The following is a 21,722-nucleotide window of genomic DNA, read 5'->3' as shown; positions in this document are numbered from 1 at the left end:
GCCAAAGTGGTGGGCCAGGTTCCTGTGGCTGCTCTAGGGACTGTCATTGCTTCTCCAGTGCATCACCAATGGCATTTCTACATCAGGCTGGTCTGATGAAGGCCCACAGGTGGAAAGCATGAACTTCCCTTTGCGTCACTGGGATGTGCAGTGTACTTAACCACTGAGGCCCTCCAGGCCAGCCCTCAATGCAGTTGATGTAAAGCAGCTGATGTGCTCAGTGTGGTGAAGGCTCTGCTGGCGAGGGGACACTTTGGATTTGGAAACCTCACCAAGAAATCCTGACTTTGATGTTTCCTGTTCTTGTGGAAAGAGGAAATAGTGATGCTTTTGCCTGGTTTCCTCCAGATTTCACTGCCACAGGGTGTCACCTGTATGGAAGGGTGAGCTTTGAGGCAGAAGCTTGGCACCATCCCAGCAAGGATGGGGACCCAGTGCCTGTTTTCAGCCTGGGTGCTCCCTCCTCATGAGTAACTGTGAAGAGAAAGGTGCTGTGGGCAGTTGGTGGAGCAGGAGAAATTTGGTTTCAGTTGAGGAGGATGTTCTTGATCTGTTGTGGTCTCTGGTGCACTGGCCACCTGTGAGAGACTTGGTGGCCCTTTTGGGTCTGAGGTGGAGAGAGCACTCATGCTTCCCCTGGCCAACCTGCACCATCCCCCCTCAGTGTGTGTGTTACAGCAGGTTGACACTACAGCCTCGCATTTGTGACTAAAGAAGAGGTAAAGGGAAGAAAATCACCTAAGGAGGGCAAAAGCAGCCCACTGAGGCCCAACAGCTGCCTTGGGGCTGCTTCTTAGACCCTTTAGAAATGATTCTCTGAGTTCCAATGGTCAGGACAGTTCAGAAGGAGCGAGCAAAGCTCCTGCTGACAGATGGCTGTGAGTGTCAGGGAGAGATTGTTGCCTTCTGCCTTTGCAGAACTGCCCTGGGAATCGGGCAGGGTCTCATTTGGTGGTGGATACGGGACTTGGTGGGGTGATGGGCTGATGCACGTGGCAACGCTGGGCTTGACCCCACACCATGGGGTGATGTAGCAGCACTGGGTTCCTTCCCAGCCAGCCTGCTTTGAGGGAAAGAGCCAGTGGTGGTTATTAGGAGTACATTGAATCTTTTTCACATCTAAGCTAAACACTCACCCTGTGACTCCCCCAATCCTGTTTGAACCATTTCTGTGTGGGCATCTTGATGAGCTCAACTTGTGGGGCTTGGGAAAGTGGCTCTGACGATCTTGGCCATCCTTGGAAACAGCCTTCAGCTGTGGCAAGGTGTCTTGGGACCAATGTGATGGGAATGTGTGGTGCCACTGATGATGCTGGTGGCATCACTAATTGACAGCAGTTGGGATCTGTTCTTTTTTGACTTGTAGATCCATCAGACCAGAGGTGTAAAGTCCATTAGATGCATCCCATAGGTGTGTTAGTGCTGGAGGGTTTGTAAGAAGCTGCTTCAGTCACTGTTTTCAAACTTCTTAGTGTTTTCTGTGCCTCTTGGGCCTGAATCTAGAGAAGCGCTGTGGTTCCATCTCTGAAGGCTCTGTAGTGATAAACTCCAGAGACTAAAGATGCTGCTTGATTTGTGGCTGAGAAGATGGGAGTGAGGAGGGGGGATAGCGAGTGCCTGGGTCCCTGTGTCCACAGCAGGGCCCAACACGCTGCGCCGTTACTCGAGTGGAGGATTTGGAGAGCTCAGAGTTATGAGCCGTGGTTGTGTTCTCACTTAATAAGGTGTTAAGTGACTTTAGGCGCTCTGTGGAGAGCTGGGCTGTGCGTGGAGGTTCCTGGCGTTCCGACTGCTCTAAGCGAGCTTTCAGAGCCAGGGGACGCGTTACCGCGCGCTCGCGGCGTGGGAATTGATTTCTTTACCCAAGGAAAAAAACCAAGAACGTGGGGGAAGTGAGGAGGGGCGCGGCGGCCGCCGCAGCGCGGGGTGCGGGAGCGCCGGGCCGCGGGAGCGGTGCGGAGCGCGGCCGCTGGAGGGCAGGCGCGGCGTGCGAAGCGGGCGGCGGCAGCGCCGGGCGGCCCCGGCAGCGCGGCCGCTGCGACGATCCCGCCGAGGGAGCGCGGCCGGGCTCATGCACCCGGGCGGGCGCGGCGCTGCCCGGCCCCGGGCTCGGGCTCGGCGGGGGCGGCTGCCGCGGTCCCGCTGCCGCCCGCCCGGGGCTCGCCGGGGAAGGGCCGCGCTGCTGCCCGCTCGGAGGTAAGAGCGAAGCGGGCCGGGCCCCGCTGCCCAGCGCGGTGCGGGAGCGGCCGCAGCTGCGGTGGGCACGCGTGGGCGGCGCGGGGGCCGCCCGGCCGTGGGGCAGCGACCGCTCTGGTTCTGGGGGGTGATGTGTGCGTTTTCCCTCCGCTGCCCGCTCCATCGGGCCGGGCAAGGGGCTGGTGCGGCGCGGCCCCGCTCGCTCCCCCCATTCCCCCGCTCCTGGTTTTTTCTTTTCCCCGTTTTCTTATTTTTTTTAAGGAAAAAGCTTCCCCCGGCCGCCCCTGCCCTCCCGGCCAGGCCGCGCAGGCGGTGCCAGCCCCGCGGGTCCCGCCTCCCGCTCCGCGCCCCGCGCGTCCCGCCTCCCGCTCCGCGCCCCGCGCATCGCCATGCCGCCGGCGCGGAGCGGAGCTGTGCGGGCGCGGGGCCGCCGACACGCTTTATCCGCCCGGCGGGGCTGGCCCGGGGGGGCGGCGGGGGGGGGCACTTGCTGATGATCGGAAGTTACTGACAATAAGCACCTTCATCCCCCCCAAAGGCGGAGAGAGAGAGAGAGAGAGAGGGAGAGGAGGAGGAGGAGAGACAGGGGGAGAGGAGAGCTGATGCCTAAGCGAGTCACTCGGAGGAGGCAAAGCGGGCGGTACCACAACTTCTCGGCGGCGCGGAGCGGCGCGGAACAGCGCGGAGCGGAGCGGATCTCGCCGGCCGGATCGCTCCCATGTCAGGGCGGCGGTGGGGGACTGCACTCCGCTAGCGTGAAGCCACTGACCTCCCCCCTCTCCTCGCCCAGCGATGTATTCACTGCTCTCCGCCTGCACTTGCCTGTAAGGATTACGGCATATTTCAAAGTTGTTGGGTTTTTTTTTTTGCTTTTACATTTTTGCATTGGTGTTATATATTTTTTTAAACTTTCGTTTTGGAGGCTCCGGTTGCATTTTCCTTGCAATCAGGTGGTGAGGGGGGACCCGAGCCTTTTCCTAAGCGGAGCATCGCTCCGTGTCCTTTAGAAAAAAAAAAATATACAGAAACAGAGCAAAAAAAAAACCCAAAAACTAATCAACTTTAACCATTTTACCGCATCATTTGATCTTTTGTTGCTTCTTTTTTTTTTCTCCTCTCCAGATGTTTACATTTCCTGCTGCTGTGCTTTCAGGTACAGGTACGTGTCCTTTCTGTCCTCTTTGGCTTTTGGTTGTAAAATAGAAACAAAGGCGGCACGCTGACCTCGGAGTGCCAGGCACTTTTTGGCTAGGGCTTTCACTTTTATTCCCTCCCTTTCTTCCCCCCTTCTAGTTTTTATAGCCGTATTAAACTGATCCCCGCGCCAGATGCTGGAGTGTCACTTGCCCCGGAGAAGGGGCTGCTCCTGCGCGTCGCCGAGCTGCTGTTGGGCGGTGCGGAGGCGCGGAGCGGCGGGTGCTGCGCTGCTCGCCCGCTGCTCGCCCTCCCGGTGCGGCTGGCGCGGGCGCTGCGCCGGTAGCCTGCCGGAGAGGGATCCTCTGGAGTGCATTAGGCTGGCTAATGATGTGAGAGGGAGTGCTGGACTCTCCTCCTTGCACGATGTTGATTGATGCACTTGCTTTGGAAGAGCAGGCGCTCTCCTGCTCGCCCTCTTTTTCTTTCCCTTCCTTTTTTTTCTCCTCCTGTATTTTTTTTCCCCCCCTCTCCTAGGGAACTTACTCCCAAAAACTGATACTTTGAAAAACACGAGTTTCCCCAGCCAGGAGAAGGAGGCTGCGTGCTCCCTCCCCATTATTCACTAGAAAGCCGTCCAAGTCAGATCCTGCCTTTGATCCTGCCTCGGCAGGAATGAAGCCGTTGGAGGAACACCCTGAGCGCTGAGGCTCTGCAGCCCAGGCGCCCGCGGGACAGGGATGGGGGCTGGGGGTGCCGGGGCAGCCGCTGCCCCCCAGCAGCCCCGGGGCCACGCACCTCCCTGGGACGGAGATTTGAGCTGAGCATCCCCACCTGCGGGGCCGAGTGGAGCAGGTGCCGCTGGCTCCAGCCTCCCTGTTCCGCCGGGGCTGGGGGCTCGTCCTGCCACCCCCTGGTCCCCGTGCGGTGCCTGGGCCGGGATTGCACCTGCTCAGCCTCTCTCGGATACTCGACGGCAGCGAGGGGACGGTCCTGGATGAGCGCAGCCGCAGCCTTGGAGAAGGCTCCAATCCCTCTGGCTAAACCCAAACCAGCCCCATCCCCTGGTCCTCCACTCCTCCAAAAAATCCCCGGTCATATTTTTTTTCTCATCCCCTCTGAAAACTGCAGCTCGAACCTAACACCAGCAGAGCCTCCCCTCAGCGGAGCAGCTTCCTCGCCGGGAGAGGACCCACAGCTGTAAATTACCCTGCGGTTGGAAGGCGTTTGCTGTATTTCTCCGGTGCGTTTTTTTTTTTCAGGGGGTTGGTTTTTCTTTTTGGTTTTTCCAAGCCCGAGGAATGCCAGGCTGCTCAGGGCTCGCAGCACCAAGCACCCTTTGCAGCAGGGAGATGCGGTGGTGGTGTGTGTGGTTTTTTTTTCTTGTGTTGCTCTTGTGCGGTAACCGAAGTTAATCAGCCCTCCAGCCCCCTCCCTCCCTCCCTCTTTCCCCCTCCCTTTGGTGCTTTTAGTGAATCAGAAAAAAGTTTGGCAGGCTGCCTGGAAAGCACTTGCTAAAATCTGATCTCTTACTTCAGCAGCCTTAAAAGTTGGGAAGTTATTGGCATTTATACAGTTGGAGCTCGCAGGCTTCCAAAGCAATCAAATAATCATCATCATCATCGTAATAATTAAAAAAAGGCTCTCTGCACTCTGCTGCTATTAGAACCACGTTTGCTCCACCTCGTGCTGCTTTTGGTTTCTGTGGGCTTTGAGGCAGAGGTGGGCACCACCGAGGTGCCCGGGGCAGCAGGCGGGTGTTACACTGACAACGAGCTCCTTCGGCGATTAACGTTGGGAGCCAAAACATTAGATTAGTCATCCTCAAGGGCCTTGGAGTGAGTGTTTACAGTGTTAATGGGAGATGAAAAGATGTGGACGCTGTAAGTTTTTATTGCCCGTTTTGTTACACTTTCTTGCTGGATTTATTCACGGGATTACATGTTTTGAGCCTGAATGGGAGCGAGGGATTATAGGATTTCTTTTATAATGATCAGTTTGGGTAGGAGTTAGCCTTTGGTGAACTGGAGTAAATTAATGCATCACTTAGGTTTAATATTTATTTAGGCTAAAGGAAGTTGTTTAGTTTTGCTTAAAGGGCTCTAATATTGTATTGGGGAGATTTAAGAGCGCCTGAAATGGATTATATTCTAAGGCTGCCTTTTGCCCTTCCCCGCAAGCCACGAGTAGCAGGTCACCCCACATGTAAGTCTTAGAGTTACACTCCTCTGCTGCTGACTGTTACCCTGTGGCTCTGCCTGCAAAGGTAAAAATCCCTCCAGCACATGTTGAGGCTGGAGGGGCAAAATACCATGGCTTGAATATTTTCTATCTTGTGTTTGTTACTTGTGTACAAAGACTGTGATGTGTTTGATGTGCAAGCTGCCTACAGTTGGTGGGGCAGCTCAACTGCTGCCTAAAAGCTTTGTTGTAGACCCTGTGCCCACCTCTGCGTCTGCCCACTCAGGTGCAGCATCACCTGTGAAGTGGGTTGTGGCAGCACTGGAGAGGTGTTCTCCAACCTGGCTTGTAGGGAGATCAGAGGGATGGCAGTTTGCAGGATCAGGCTTTTGAGTTCTGGACAAGTCAGACTCCGCCAGGGCTTTGCCGTGGGGTGACATTTCCACCGAGGCCACCGGGGAATAGCGTGTGATGGCTCAGAGGGGAGCACTGCTGGAATGCAGGCCATGGCAGCTGAGAGCAGCCCTGTGCCTCGCAGGGCAGCAAGGAGGACAGCTTGTTCTTCTCCTGTGGCAGCAATGTCCCCATCTTGTTTTCTTCCCTTGCATCTCGGGAGGTTCCTCTGCTGCTTGAGGTTGCTGCAGTCCCCAAGGCAGCAGGGACACTGGATATCCTCGGGGACAGTGGAGATTGATTTATTTATGGAGGTTATTCTCAGGAATGCCCTTTCACTGCTGGTTACTAAACTCTCCCTCTATCAGTTGTCTTTAGCCTCCTTTGGTTTAATTCTCCTGCTGCCTTTTTACACTTCCAGGAGCAATTTGTCCTCCACATGCTTTTTCCTTCCCTGTGTCCCAGAGAGTTTTTGGGTTTGACTTTGGAGTGATCTCTGCTCTTCACGCAGGAGAAAAATATCAGGAGTGGACAGTGGGTATCTCCTGTGCTATGCCATCTCTGGCAGCCCTCGTGGCCCTGAGGAAGTTGGAGTCAGGGACATGGGACCTCAGGAGCTCAGAGGTTTTCCTTCTCCGGGGCATGCCAGGGCTGGAGGCAGCATTGGTGTAGGCAGAGCAGTAGGATGTGAGGTTTTGGGTGCTTCCCTGGTTTGCACATGCTTCCAAGCTCTTCTGTCCCTGGACCACCTCCAGCACATCATCAGCTGGAGTATGGGGTGATGCTGGTGTGGACTGCTCTGGTTATGCTGTGGAGCAGAGGCTGATGCTGCCTCAGCCTCTTCCCTGCCCTTATAAACCTTGGCATGTTCTTCTACATGAGGTACATCTGTCTTAGATTATGAAGAGGTTCCTGATAGGGCCAAATCTGTTGCTTTTATGGCTCTTGTAGGTTAAGTTCTAGCTTTGGAATCTGATCCAGAAGCAAACAGGAGGTCAGAAGAGCGCACAAGGCAGCACGGGGCTATTTTCACATCTGCTGGTGTTGTGTAAGAGGAAGGCTGCCGTGCACCGTGCCAACAGCAACTTATGTTTCTCCTAAGCTCCTGTGCAGCGACAGACAGTTATTGTTTGGGGCTTTGTAAAGTGAGACAGAGAAGTGTTGCTTCCCCGCGTTCAGTGAGCCAGATCCTGTGGTCTGGCGGAGCTGCGCTCAGCACATGGCCGAGCTGTGATCCGGCTGAGTGCATCCTTCCCCTCTCCCTGTCTGCTCCTCTGCAGCCGCCTTCCCTGGGGCAGGTGGGAGCGATGGTCACCAAAAGGTGCTGAAGACACCATTGTGGACCAGCCAGAGTGTGATCCTTGTCCCAGCCCACCTGGCTTGCCTCGCCACGGGGCTCCTGGCCACCCCTCCTGAGATGCTGGAACTGAGAGTCTGTGCTTGCCCTGTCCTTGCCTTGCTGCTGGCACCATCTTCATGTCTATTCTCCCTGTGGATGGGCACCCACCTGTCCTTCACCCTCCTTGGCTCTGGGACCTGGGCAGCTCAAGAAAGACAGGCAACTTCTAGACAAAGGCCAGTGCAGGGCTCCCAAGATGCTGAGGGGGTGGAACATGTGTGTGAGGAGGAAAAGCTGTGGGCCCTGGGGCTGTTCAGCCTGGGGAGGAGAAACCTGAGCTCAGGGGGATCTCATCAACACTTATAAGTACTTAAATGGTGGATGTTAAGAGGATGGGGCAATGCATTTTTATGCAGTGTCAGTGACAGAAGGGATGATGGCTATCAGCTCGAACACAAGAAAAGCTCTACTTAAACACAAGAAGAAACCCCTTTGGTGCTGAGGTGAGGGAGCCCTGGCCCAGGCTGCCCAGAGAGGGTGTGGAGGCTCCTTCTCAGGAGGTTTCCAGCCCCACCTGGACAAGTTCCTGTGGCCCCTGAGCGAGGGGAACCTGCTTTAGCAGGGGCTGGGGCTGGAAGAGCTCTGCAGGGCCCTTCCAGCCCTCATCATGCTGGGATGCTGTGACTCTATGAAAATATGGCAAAGGTGGTCTGGGAAAGGCTGGGAAGTTTCCTTTTGTTTTTCCTGATTGTGGATGACTCTTAATTATGAGGCACTGAGAAGACAGAAGAAATAACATAAATGAAGCCTGATTTGATGAGAGGAAGAGGAGCTCGGTGATATTGATGAAGTGCATAACCCCATCATGGGCTGGAGTTGATGAGATGTGCCATGTCTCTGCATCTGTGCTGCTGCTGGACTGGTCGTGATGGATGTGGTGTCTGCTCGTGTGGCTCTGCCAGTGTGACCCACAGAGGCAGGGTTGGACTGCCTGTGAAATCCTTCACTCCGGTTTCAAACCCACTTGTTCGCCAGGAAACACCCATGCTGCTTGCCACAAGGGATTTGTGTTCTCCCCTTCTGATTAGCAAGGGGTGAGTGCAGATGTGTTCAGAGATAGGGGGGCACAGCCTGTGCCCACCATGGTGGCTGTCTGCTGCCTGCCTTCGTGTGCTACCTTTGTTCCCACGCTCTCCATCCCTTCCACATGCTGGAACAGCTCATCTGTCACAAGCCCCCTCAAACATATTTAGCAGGAAGATTTGCAAGGACAAAGCTGGTTTCCAGTTTCCCATCCCATCGAGGCAGAAACAAACGTGAGCTCCCTCAGCTTTTGGGGGCTTGGTGTTTTCTGGGTGTGTTGTGGCAAAGGGCAGCAAAGCAGAGCTTGCTGCTTGGAGGCTGCAGTCCACGCACCTACATCTGTTGCCTTTTCAAAGCTCAGAGAGATGTACAAGATGCTTCAGAGAAACAGAGCAGGATTTGGTGTTGTGGAGGAGAGCACATAGAAGGGTGTAGTAGGTGTGAGGTTCAGATTTCTTCTGTTTGGGGTAGCTGGATACATCATGGTTGACATATTTGACTTCTGTTTTGCTTGCTTTATTGCACCTGGCACATCCCAGCCTGGACTGAAGCGAACAATGCTGGATTTGGAGCAATGCTGGGTTTTGCAGGAGGGATGTCTGCTCAAACCCTGCTTGTATTCTACTTGTAGAGCAGCTTGGCCATAGCATACCAAAGCAAGAGAGTGAAACAGGCAAAGGGTGATGCTTCCCATGTCCTGAGGGTGCATTTGGGATGTGGTGATGCAGCTGGTGGTGAGGGGGAGGTGGGGGTGACTGCTGAGGGCTTCAGGAGGCTCAGGGAAGATGAACAACATTGTGGAGACTCAGGTGGCCACACAGACTTTGCTGTAAGCTGATAGTGCCAAGTTGTGTGAGTGGATATCTCTCTCTGCTTCAAGAGTCTGGACTCAAGAGAAAGACTCCCCCAGGGCTGGAAATAGTTTGGGGTTTTTCTTTGCTAATCTATAAAGCTACTTCCCGGATCCTTGGGAGTATTTTTATGGGTCTCTTCCTCTCCTCAGCAGCTGGGAAAACCCCTGTTGTGCTGTCTCCTCTCTCCTCGCTGAGCAGTTGTTGCTTTTGCTTTGATTTTCCCCAGATACAGACACTTTAGATATCAGTTGTGATAAGAGCAGGTGAAAAATGTGTTCAGGGAAGAGTGGGATATATTTTTTTTAAAGGGAGAAAAAAGGAGTGGCTGCTGTTAGTGCCTGGCCAGGGCTATGTGAGGGTAGATACCTTCTGCCAGGGCCTTTCCTTAGGCTCTCTGCAATAGGCTGTGCTCCTTGGAAGGATGATGCCACTCATGCTGGGGGGGTGAAAGCATTTGACATAGGGAGGAACCTGCCTACCCTGTGAGCCCTGCACACAGCCCTGCTGGGGCTGCCAGGCAGGAGGCCCCGAGATGCCTGGGTGAGAGATGCTCCGCTGCAAAGCGTGACCTTCCTGTGCTGCTCTGCTGAGACCAGGGGAGCTTCCAGGGGGGGAATCTGTGACCCCCACAGGGACTGAACCTTCTTTTTCTTTTTTTCCCCTTTCCTTCCCTGGGTTTTTGTGCTCGACTCACCCGCTGTGCTGTAACAGCAGGTACAACCAGAGATTATGCAGAGCTGTGCATGACGCTACCTACCTGGTATGTCGCCTGTGTGTGCTGGTACCTCTCCAGATGTCCACGGAGGATTAGGCATCCAGCGAAGCAGCTGCAGGGAGAGGAAGAAAAAAAACCCCACCAAAATAGAAAAGACTGTCTGGCTCAGCCAAAGTATTTTCCTATTGGCATTCAGCAGCCTCGCTATAGCATGAAGAGAAAGAAAGGGGAAGAGAGGGAGGAAGGAGGAGGCTTAGGCTGTCATGGTCTGTGTGTTTCCCTTTGTGCGAGCTCCTTGCCGTGCCGGGGGCTGCGGTGGGTGGGAGCCGACGTGCCAATCTTCCCCTCTTAGCCAGGGGCAGGCTGTGGGGCTCGTGCCTCTGGCTTCCATGTGGGGCTAGGCTCCCTGGGCAGCACTTCCACACCTCCCTGCTCCTTTTGCCCACACAGACAGCTGGATTTCAAGCTCGACCCCAGGACGGCGTTTTCCACGTGGTGACGGCACGTCCTCCCCTGGCACAGCACTCTGCCCTTTGCCAAACTCCACTGTTGCTTTTTCATCAGGTTATCTGCTTCAGCCTGCTGCAGCCAGTGGAAAAAGGGTCCTGCTGCCAGGAAATGGGAAATGTCTTTAACACACTGACCTTAGAGTGCACTGACAGTGTCTACCAGCATCCTCCTGCATATAGCTCCTGTCTATGTGGTGCTGCTCCTGCTTCATGGCTGTAGCTGAGTTTGCTTTGAGTCCACTGGCGAGGCTGGCTGAGGTGAATTTCGCTCTAGAGGCAGGTTGGGAGGGAAGGGGGAAGATGTGGGGCTGTGGTTTTGGGTAATCACAGCCCTTGTGTGGTTGGTGATGGCAGGAGGTGAAGCAGAGCCCAGTCCTCAGGCTCGCCCCATGCCAAGGTGAAGCTGTGCTTTCCTGGGCTCACTGGGGCAGACTGGGAGTGCTGGGGGGCTCACCGTGGGCAGGAGCAGAGTCCCAGGCAGTTGGCAGGCTGAGAGACAGAACTGCAGACAACAGGAGCATGGCACTGAGGGGAAGCATGGGACAGTCCCATGAAACTGCATATTGCATGGATACAAATACCCGAAAGCAGTGATTAATTAAGAAGGATTTGCTCTTCCTACAAGGTATTTCCAACACTACTCCTTCCTCCCAGTTCCTTTTCCTTCTGCTGCATATTTCAAATCCCTTTCTTTTCTGCTAAAGTACTATTTTTGGCATCATTTTTAAGGACAGCTTGTTAAAAAGCTGTTGTATCTTTTGGAATACCCCGACTTAGTCTTCTGCAGCAATCCAGAATTGAGAGAGGCATGCAGGGAGCTGTGGCAAGCCTGGTAAATACCTGGTGCTGCAGTGTGTGTGGTGGATGGCTGTGGGCATGGCTGGTGGGATGGTGAGCCCAGGAAAGAGAGACTAGAAAATGGGATGAAGGACAATATCTATAGAAGGGTTGTTTTGCTGCTTCTCTCTTGCTATTAATCCATTTGAAGAGGGGAGTGGGTGGACTGGAAAGCTGTCCCTGCAGTGCTGCAGTCACACAGGTTCCCTCACCTGCAGGTGGGACCAGGGTCACCTCCTTCCCTGCACAGCCTGGGCAGCCCACAGCCCTGCTTCTGCTCAGGCTTCACCTGTGGATGTTGGGTACAGACCTGAGCAGATCCTAGTATTTCTTTTCCCAGGCTGTGCTCAGACCATAGGCAGAATTTGACCCAGTTACATGAGTGTACAAACTGACAGGGAGTGGGATGGGTATTCTGTTTCCAGCCATGATTTCCAGCTTTAAAATGAAAGCTGGTTTTTGACCTCTTTTTAAGCTGCCAGGCCTTAAGGTTCTGTTCCTGTGTGAGCAGCATCAGCCCCTCGGTGTGAGGCTGTACTGTAAGGTAGCATGGTGCAGGGGGGTATTGATTATCTGTAAAATAAATTATGATGTATGTAGTGCAGGTTTCTGACCCCTTGGTCACGACCTTGCAGTGATTGGGGAGACTTCCTACCAGCTGAGATCAGAATAGCAAACAGCCCCCCAGCAATCAATAGAAAACCCAGCAGGTCTGATTATTGCTGTAAAAGGCCTCAACCCTATTTGATGCCGTGTACACATGGCATTTTCATCCCAGGGAGCAGGCAGTTCTTCAGCAAACTTCACCTGAAATTCGATGGGAAACTCTGTGTTGGCTGTTGTGCTGTGCAACAAGCCACCCTGAGCCTGGGGCAGTTGGGGAGGGGGAACTTGGCAGTGCAAAAGGGAGTGGGCATGTTGCTACATCAGGGTTTTCAGTTATCAGCAAAGCTGGCATGTCTGGGGTTGGAAGAGAAGAGTGAGGGCAGCTCTGCCCAGCAGCACTGGCCAGGCATGGAGAGAGTTGCTGCTCTGGTTATACTGTGTATTTAGTGAGTTTGCAATAGCATGGAGAACTCCTCTGACCTGCAAGCCAAGCTGACTGATTTGTGGCAAAATTGACAGCTAGATTGCAGGGCTGGAGTTTGAGATGATTGCAAATGCCCAGTGAATGAGGTGGCTGCTCCAGTGCCTTGCTGGACTTTCCCCCTGCAGCTGTGTAGGAGTGGCTGAGCCACCAAAGCAGTGGCAAGGTGGGGATGAGACTGGACTGCCCCGAGGCATCTCAAAAGCATCATCCTCACTCCTGATCCCACTCACATGAGTGTGGCATCCTGATTTGTATCGGGGTAGTGTGGCCAGCAGAACCTGGGCAGTGATTGTCCTCCTGTACTGGGCATGCGTAAGGCTGTACCTTGAATACTGTGTTCAGTTTTGGGCTTCTCACTACAGAAGAGACACCGAGGGGCTGGAGTGTGTCCAGGGCTGGGGAAGGGTCTGGAGCATGAGTGTGATGGGGAGCAACTGAGAGAATGGGAGTGTTCAGCCTGGAGAAGAGGAGGCTGAGGGGAGACTCCCTGACAGGAGGCTGCAGTGAGCTGGGGGTTGGTCTCTTCTCTCCAGTATTGAATGACAGGACAAGAGGAAATGAACTCAAGTTGCCCCAAGGGACGTTGGAGCTGAGGCAGAACTGTTTCCCTGAGAGGCTTTTCAGCCCCTGTGCCAGGCTGCCCAGAGAGCTGGGGGAGTCTCCAGCCTTGGAGGGATCCCAAAGCCGTGGAGCTGAGGTACTGAGGGACAGGGGTTAGTGCTGGGCTGGGCAGGGTGAGGGCAGGGCTGGGACTTGATGACCTTAAAGGTCTTTTCTGCCTGAAATGACTCTGTGATTCTGGGGCAGCGGAGCCTCCAGCTCCTGGGTTGGCTGGACTGCATTTGCTGATTTGAGGAGGGAGCAAAGGAACAGGAACAGTGCCAGAGAGGCAGAGGGCTTGCTTTCGTGCTGTGGATGTTGACAGAGTAGGTAATATGAATTTAATTGCCATTTGAGTTTAGCAAAGAAGAAAATGGCATTTATTTGTGCAGTTTTAGTTTCTTTCTGGGAGCCTGATTTTCCCCAGTGTGCACCATCACTGTGTGTGCCAAGAAGCTGAGTAACACCAGGTTAAGTTGTGGGGTTTCACTTCTCAAGAAAACCCATGCTAGCTCTGACACTGGGCCAGCAAGTCTGAGCCCACAAAGCTGCTCTGCTGTCTGGGTGGTGGACCCAGGGAGGTGAGGAGATACAGGCATTGCCAGACCAAATGGGGAACTGTTTGTACTGTTTCATTGTCATTGTTTGTGTGTTGGGTGTCTGCAAGGCTCTGGCCATCTCCTGCAGGTCTCCTTGCAAAAGGATGCTGGGAAAGCAGCAGGATGGAGATGTCAGGACCGAGGCATAGTGCTGTGGGCATGAATGCCAGTGCTTCCAAGAAAGGGCTGTTGGGGAATCTTCATGTTGGGGAATCTCCATCTCCTCTCTGTGTTTGCCCATGCTTAGCCTGAATTTCTCTCCAGCAGCGTTTTGCCTCCACTGCTGGTGACTGGTGATGGATGCAGCAAAGCACGTTGGGCTCTCCTTGGTACCCACAACCTGTGTGAGGATGCAGCAGCCCACACCTCAGGAGGTGCCTTGGTCATTGTAACACCTCCTTTTCTTTCTTCCCATCTTTAAAATGTTTGTTTTTCCAAAACCATTGAGATTACTTGGGGTTTTTTTTGCCCTGAAAATGGGAAACCTGCAAGTCTAAATGAATTAAACCCAAATGAAACTCCTCTCTAATTCAACAAAGTGGAAAGATAAGAAATCCTATTTGTCCATCATTTGCAGTGGAAAGGTTTCCATGCAGGAGCACAGCTAATAGACATCAGTACAAATCTTCTATTAGAAAACAAACCCTGCCATTCATTTCTGGCCTTAGGCTCACATGTTTGTTCTATCTGATCCTGCAGGCAGATTGACAGTTTGGTTTGGATTAAATTCAACACATGGTTTATGCCATACTTTTGATAAGGCTCAGTATTAATCAGATTCTTTTTTTTCCTGTGGTCTTTAATACGTGAGCAGCAGAATCGTCTGTCCCTGGGAATATTTTCTCAGGGAAAGCATTGAGGAATTTCTTTCTGGAGGGAAGATGAAATTACTGATTTTAAAAACTCTCAAGATCCCAAGTAAATTTGAACTCCATTAACTGCAGGCAGTAAGCTTGACATGACCTAGGCAGGTTTTGAGCTATTTTATTAACTGATATGAAGAGCATTTTCTGTAAATATCTTTGGAACGGCAGCAGAGGAGGAGCCTGGCATGTGCAGAGGGACCAGAGCAGCTTCCTGCGCTTGTACAACGAGCATCAGCTCATGGTTCTTGTTAGCTGGGAATGAAGACCGTCACTGTTTGCACCTGGATGTGTTTGTGAGCTCAGGTTTCCTCACGAGAATAACACACTGCCACTGTGCCCTGCTGCTTCCCTGCACACCTCCTGCAGCAGGTCCCAAAGATGGACTGTTGGGTACGTTGGCCCATGAGGTACAACTAGTTGCTTAGCTGTACAGTATATATTCTACTAGGAATGGACTTCACTCTCCAAAGCTGATGCCTTTTGTCATTGCTCGGTTTCCTAGAAAGAACAACAGGTACAAGCTGGAACAGAAGAGGTTCCAAAGAAACACAAGGAAAAACTTTTTCCCTGTGAAGTGAAGGAGCACTGGAAGGGGCTGCCCAGATGGTTTGTGGAGTCTCCTTCTCTGGAGACATTCAAACCCACCTGGATGAGTTCCTATGTGACATGCTCTAGGTGGTTCTGCTCTGGCAGGAGGGTTGCGCTGGGTGATCCTTTGAGGTCCCTTCCAGCCTTTAAGATTCTATGAGGAATTGCTCATTGCCTCTGAACCCAGTGACTTGGCAGCTGTGTGCCTGGAATCCTGTCTGCAAAGCTTTGTGTTCCATCTTGTTGTAGGAGTGCAGCAATGTGGCTAATTTTAGGGCCACCTCCAATGCAAGCATGGCAACTTGCAAACGTGATGAACTTGGTCCCAAAGCTTGTCTTTGGTGCTTGAAGCTAACTGGTGCTGGCAGGACCCATTGGTTGGTTGTATGGTTCTACAACTGAGCACTGGAAAAGCTCTGACTTGGTGATGGTGCTGAAAGCAACTGAGATCCTTACCCTGACCAAGTATTAACTTCAAAAATGAACAGAGCTGAAGGTTGCCTGGGTCTGCATTCATTCGAAGCTGCCTCCAGCAGTGAGTTGTACCCAGCGAGGTGCTCAGGTGAACTCTCCTCGGGGTGATGGAGCTCCTGGGGCACGTGTCATTGGGGGGGAAGCCCTTGTTTCTCAGCCGGATGGTGTGAGTTCTCTCCCTCCCTCCATCCATGTTGGGTGAGCCAGAGATCTCCAGCCTCAAACGGAAAGTGTGTGTTTGTACAATTAGCGTGGCCCCTTCCTTCCCTGGGAGCAGAATGGTTTATTGATTTCTTTGGCCCGCTCACCCCCACCTATTCAGCAATAATGACCCTTCCACCCCAACTCTAAATCATCCCAGGCTGCCTCACCCGTAAGCCCTCTAATCTTTTTGGGTTGTTGTTGGTATTTATGCTCGTGGAGGTTTATGATCTGTCGGCGCTGGCTGCTGAAATGCTTTATTTATCCATACACTGGGCCACACAGGGAGCGTCCTTATTCTGGTATCATGTTCAGGATGCTGTAGTTAAGGTTTGTGTCAGCACTTCCATGCACAAACCTTGTTATTCAGGGGTTTTGCAACTCCGTGGAAAAGAAAACCAGAGAGCTGGCACGGTGAGGGGAGGCTCAGAGGCACACATGAAAGCCCAACAACCCACTGCCCATTTAGGGATTATTAGATGGGCTACCTTTTTCCTTGAGGGAAATAGCCAAAAACATCCTCCTCCTTTGGTTTAGTGTTGTAAAAAGAAAAACCCTCTTTTGTGTATTGGTGTCAGACGGGGAAAACACAGTGAGGTAGGACCCAGGCTGGAATCCTCTCTGGATACTTAAACATCCTTCTGATGTGAAACAAAACTGCCTTCTAAACAAACTGGATGCTGGGGAGGGGTTTGGGAGAGGCAGTGGCTGCTCCTCTGCTTCAGCCCCAGGCTCGGCACCACAGCCCTCTGAACAGTAGGCCACGGGGTATATAAATGTGATTTATTGCCCTGTTAGTGCAAGAGCTTGTGGGCTTATAAATTACTCTGAGATTTCTCGATAATAGAGGGAGTGTGGTATGAGCAGGGGAGATAACAGGGCTGCAGAAGGTATTTCAAAGAACTTTTGGGGGAAGGAGAAGTTTTGTGGCTGTTGGCAGGTATGGGGTGATGGCTGGTTATGGTGGAGGAGGAAGAGCCTTTACACACCAGCCCAGCTGGGATATTGTTTTTATTGCACCCTGTTAATGACTGGTGGATTCTGTGAGTGCTCCATGGAGCAGAGGGCTAAGGCTGACAGAGCCCAAGGCAGCAGCTTGGGGTTTGCATTGGGATGACTGTCACTAATACCTGCCTTTTGAGGAGGACTGAATTGAAAGGTGCAGGAGTGAATTGGGAGGTGCAGGAGTCCATCTCAGGGTCCAGGGGGAAGTCTGGCTTTGGTTCATGCTAGAGCACCGGCCTTGAGAAGGAGCATCTCGTTTGCCAACACTGCAGCAAAGGTGACTCCCAGCTCCTCTGTCTTCCCTGGAGGCTGGCCAGAAGTTTTGTTAGCTGAATGTGAACATCTGAGCTCTTTTTTTAACACCTTGGTCGTGTGATGGGGATGGCAGAAGTGTCAGCAGCACAGACATTCCCAGCAGTTGACTCCTGCAATTTCAGGAAATCCCCTGAATGGCCTCCAGTTATTCTTAGATGGATTAGTCTCCCTGTCCTTGGTTACAGCCATTTTCTTACCTCCCAGCACTGTGTAAAGGCTGCCAGGTAATGGGATGAGTGAGCAGGGACACCCGAGGAGGTCCCTTTTCTCTTGGCACCATTCCCCTGTAGTGTCACAAGGCATTATCTTGCCAGAATAAGAAGTGAGGCTGGATGAAGCTTAGGAAAAGGTTTCCAGAGAAAAGTAGCACAGAATAATTCAACAGAGTCTTCAGGCATCTCTGCTGAATCAGCTGTGTGCTTTTGGAGATGCCACCTTTCCCAGGAGATCAGTGCTTGGGGGCTGCTGTCCAGGGAGATAGTTGCTAGCCACATCTCTGTCTTCTTTTCAAATGCAGTCGAAGAAGGTGCCCTGAACTGTATGTGCAGCTCTGGCAGTTGCCATGTTTTACCCTAGAGGGAGTTGCTTTTCTGCAGTGGGAGCAGAGATGTGTGTGGACAATGCCCGGGGACTGGGATGAATGAAGCTGCAAGGGTAAACATTGGCTCACTGCTGCAGTGCTGCCACTGCAACTGTTTATTTTTTCTATGGAGAGAGATTGGTCTCTGGTGATCTTCTGTTTCCTTCTGACAGCAGTGTTTTCCTCAGTGTTGCTTGGGTTTCCCATGTCTTGTGCTTTTGCTCCTGTTTTGATGGAGGTTTCAGCTGGGCTGCTATTGAGCAGGTGATGTCAGCTCAGACCTGATGGACCTGAGCTTTAAACCAGTGGTGTGAATCCTAGGGGTCAATAACTCTGCTTTTTTTCCCAAGGTTTGGAAAACCTTTGACTGGTTTCAGGGGAGCAGTCTTGGGGTTTCCACTCTGTCCTACTGCTGTGGCCAAATGGGTTTGCAGCTGGAGCATCTGCCCTGGGAGGAAGTTGCAGCTGATGCATGGAAGGATAGAAAAGGTCAGGAGTGCTTTGAACCTGGGCTCAGGTCTCGTTTGAAGGGACAAATTGCTGGTGAGTATTTTTAGTGGGGTGCCTGCAGCTTTTGTCCCAGGAGCACCCTGCTGGGAGGACTGCCCTGGTCTCTGCCGCAGGTGAGGTGTGCTCAGGCATGGATTACTGTGGTGCTGCCTTGGTGTGGTTTGGGCTGGAGAAACCTTATTGTTTCCTCTCAAGATTTTGTTCCTTGAATACCTGTTTCATCTGCTCCAAAACACTAAGAGACAGCTGCTTGCAAGAGTTTGAATTGCTGAGTAGTTTCAGTTCATTCATATCAGGGCAGTTTATTTCAGCAGGAGTATTTTCTCCATAAAGAAACTCTCTTTTTTGTTCAGGTTAGTGAAGGCAGTTGTAGCAAACCAAGTTCTCTGACTCCAGCTGCTGGCTTTGTGCATCCGTGATCCCTCAGAAGTTGATTGAGGGTGTTCTGCAAAGCCTTGTTGCAGTTTTCTTTGCAGCAATAGCCATGCCCTGAGGAGGGATGCAGGCAGGGAACTACTTTTAAAAAGCATTTACGTTCCTGGGGCTGGCAGTGAGAGTTGCACAGAGATGGACAGGGTCCCAGGGTCATGCACGAAGCCTGAAGGATGTTGCCACTAGTCAGCAGAGTATGTGGGGAATTAACCAATATCCAAACTTCCCCCCCATGCAGGGAGAAGGAGGGGAATTGTTTTGAGTTTTGTTTTGCCCTCATTGAACTTGCTGGTGTCGGAAATAACTGTGGTGAAGCAGCAATGATGGGAGCTTAGCTCTTCCCCAGCAAAACCATCTGGGGAGAAACCACGCTAGGAGACTTGAACCATAAAGGGGAATATTTTGGAAAGCTGAGGCTTGTGAAAGCAGTGATTTTTGCAGATCAGAGCTGTTATGAAGGCTGTTGTAGTGTAACACATCCTCCAGAGCTGATCCTGTTTTCTCTCTGCGGGTTGTGTGTCTCTGAGTGAGGAATGCCTGGAAGGGTCGTAGAGGATTCACCTTGACTCTGCCACAGTCTAAGGTGAGTGGCAGAGCTAAATAAGCAGTTGGGTGACACTAGACCAGCTTATTCCTACTTTTCTTGCAGTGAAAAAAGAACACATCAGGGAAGTAACAAATGGGAATGTTGTACATGTTGGGAAACCAGGTGCTGAACATGGGAACAAATTTAGAGTCCTGAAACTCAGCCTGTCCAGCTTCTGTCTGGTGAGTTTGACAGCAACAGCAGTAACCTTTGCAACCCCCTGCAGCCCAGGCTGCACAGAGATGCCCCCTGGAAGCCTGAGGTGACCTTATGAAATCACCATGGAAATGTAAAGCATTTCAGTAAACAGCTGAGGAATCTGTTGGTTGAGCTGTTTGGTTGGTTTGGTTTTGATAGCCTCTATTTTTTTCCCCCCCTACTTATCTTTTTGAAACTCCCTTTCTTATTATTCTGGAATTGACACACAGTTTCCTGCAAACTTTGTCTTACTAAGACGTGTCTGGATTTTATGAAGTGCAAAAGCAGTAGACCTTACGGGACAGAGTTAAACTGCTTTGCACCTGCATGGGACTTAAGCCTCTCTGCATCAGTATCTCTTCCTGAGACAAAATCCTGTGGATTAAAGGGCATGTTTGAGTCAGGATTGCTGAGATTTGCCTTAAACTGATACCATAGATGTCCTATGAGACCACAGGGATGGGCATTTTAAAGCTCTGTCTTGATCTTATGTCCCAGTGTGGGAACCTCAGGACAAACATACATTTCATCATGTCCATCTGCTGTGTGGAGGATCTCAGTTTCCTCCTCGAGTCCCAGTGTGGGAACCTCAGGACAAACATACATTTCATCATGTCCATCTGCTGCGTGGAGGATCTCAGTTTCCTCCTCGAGTCCTCAGCCAGCTGCCCATCAGCCAACCGGTTAGAGCTGCAGAACCGAGCATCCATGGGTCCCTTCAGGTCCCTGGGCACCTGCAGTGACCCTTTGAAATCATCCTGGGGGAGATGAGACGCCAAAGCTTAAGGTGGCACCTTCCTTCCTCCCCTCGCAAGCCCTGGACAAGCGGCTTTAAAGGCACCGTTTTGCCAGTCACAGTGAAAGTCAGCAAGACCACCCAGTTCTGATAAGGGCAATTTAAAAAGGAAGGGGAAGATTGTGAAAAGAGGGGCAAAGGGGCACAAAGGGAAGAAACAAAACAAAAAAAAAACCCACCAAAAACCCCAGTGCTGAACAAAAACTGAAGATGAAGACCGCTGTTAAACACACTGCCTGCGAGGGAGGTCTCCACCGTGCCTTTTCTCACCCAGAGCCAGCCAGGATTGCATTAACGGCTTCAACGCAATGGAACAAATTAATCCCTGATGTAATTGAAATCGGTGAGGTCTCACAATAGGTGAGTTGGACCCAGTGGGATAGAAATAGAACAAGTATTGGAATGAAGGAGTGAAAATGAAGTCACACTGTTCAGCCATTGGTGTTTCATTCCTAGAAACAAAGGCCGGACGAGCGCAGAGAATACATGGCTCTGCTGGGCATGGTTGAAAGCTGCTCAATAATATCAAGCTTTGAAGGGATATTTCTGTGTGGAGAGGAAGTATGTAGCAGAGATATAGCAAGCATTAAAAAGGAAGACAAAGAAAGAAAGGAAGAAAGAAAAAGCCCTCCTCATTTGTCGCCTGATTGATAGCTGTGGTAAAGTAATACCAGCCCTGAATGTAAAAATACAGATATACCACAAGTGGAGAAAAATAATGAGAAGAATTAGGGCCTGAATTGTATTTCCAGGGAGTCAAAACTGTCAAGAGCCTGTGGCAAGAGGCAGCATCTTGGTGATACCCCTGCAGCTGAGATGCACGGGGTTGGTTTGCCTTGGTTAGCACCAGTAGCAGGAACTGGTCCCATTGGGAAACAACCTTTTGGTACTGGGAGATGTCTTGGTCTTGGCCTCTCAGGTGCTGCTGCACCACAGCACGATGCAGGTGCCTGTGAGGGGCAAGGTGGATACAGGAGGGGTAGGTTCCCTCTCACAGGCTGCTGTTGCTCGTGGTAATCATGTTAATAATGTGACTTGGGGGCTGATTCTGAATGGGTGTGAATGGGCAGATGCAGGTGGAGATGTGGAGGATGGGGGTGCTGAAGCCCATTTCAGAGCTGCATTGCAGCGTTGTGCTGGGCTTTGCAGGGGCAGGCAGTGCTGGCTGGAGGTGCTTTCTGTTCCTGCAGTTGCACGTCAGTACGGCTCAGCTTTTAAAAGTCATCCATCAAGGCTGAAACTCTGCTCTTCTCCAGACTGAACCATTTCCCAGGGTGGAACAGGTTTAAAATGTCACCATCTCACAAATGGTGTGTTTTTACAGTTCTGGCTAAGGCTCAACTCCATCATCAAAAGGAGAAATTTGATTTTCTTGAAGGCAGCATCATCTTTCTCTAGGAAACAGCCAGATCCTGACTGATGGGCTATAAAACCTTCATTTCCTCAGATTCTCTCAGGTTCCAGGTTTTTTGGCACTCTCTCCTGCCTTGCTCCTGGTTTCATACCAGACTCTGTTGTCTGTGATCTGAGGATCGATGTCCATGTTGCTTTAGGGGAGCTGGACAGCAGTGGTCCATGGCTTGGGAAGCTGGTGGGATCTGGGCGAGGTGCTGGGGAGTTTCCCTGAGTTGTATTTCTCGG

General features: G+C 51.9%; 1 protein-coding gene across 2 annotated transcripts in view; it reads left to right on the top strand.

The window, feature by feature from the left end:
• The first annotated feature begins 2,183 nt into the window (after nt 1–2,183).
• The window catches only part of FGF18 (fibroblast growth factor 18), a 70,874-nt gene continuing 51,335 nt past the window's right edge, over nt 2,184–21,722 (top strand). Inside the window, exons 1-2 of one of the 2 annotated variants that reach the window (XM_062002621.1) lie at nt 2,184–2,196; nt 3,319–3,355. Coding sequence is in view for 1 of the 2 variants with exons in the window: in XM_062002620.1 (XP_061858604.1) it covers nt 2,989–3,020; nt 3,319–3,355 (69 nt within the window). In the remaining variant the exon portion in view is untranslated. Of the gene's footprint in view, nt 2,197–2,820; nt 3,021–3,318; nt 3,356–21,722 lie in introns of those variants that run through there. The other variant, XM_062002620.1, reaches the window with a different exon arrangement.

The sequence above is a fragment of the Colius striatus genome, chromosome 9 (assembly GCF_028858725.1).
Source record: "Colius striatus isolate bColStr4 chromosome 9, bColStr4.1.hap1, whole genome shotgun sequence".
NCBI lineage: Eukaryota > Metazoa > Chordata > Aves > Coliiformes > Coliidae > Colius > Colius striatus.
This window is presented reverse-complemented; position numbering and strand designations above follow the sequence as displayed.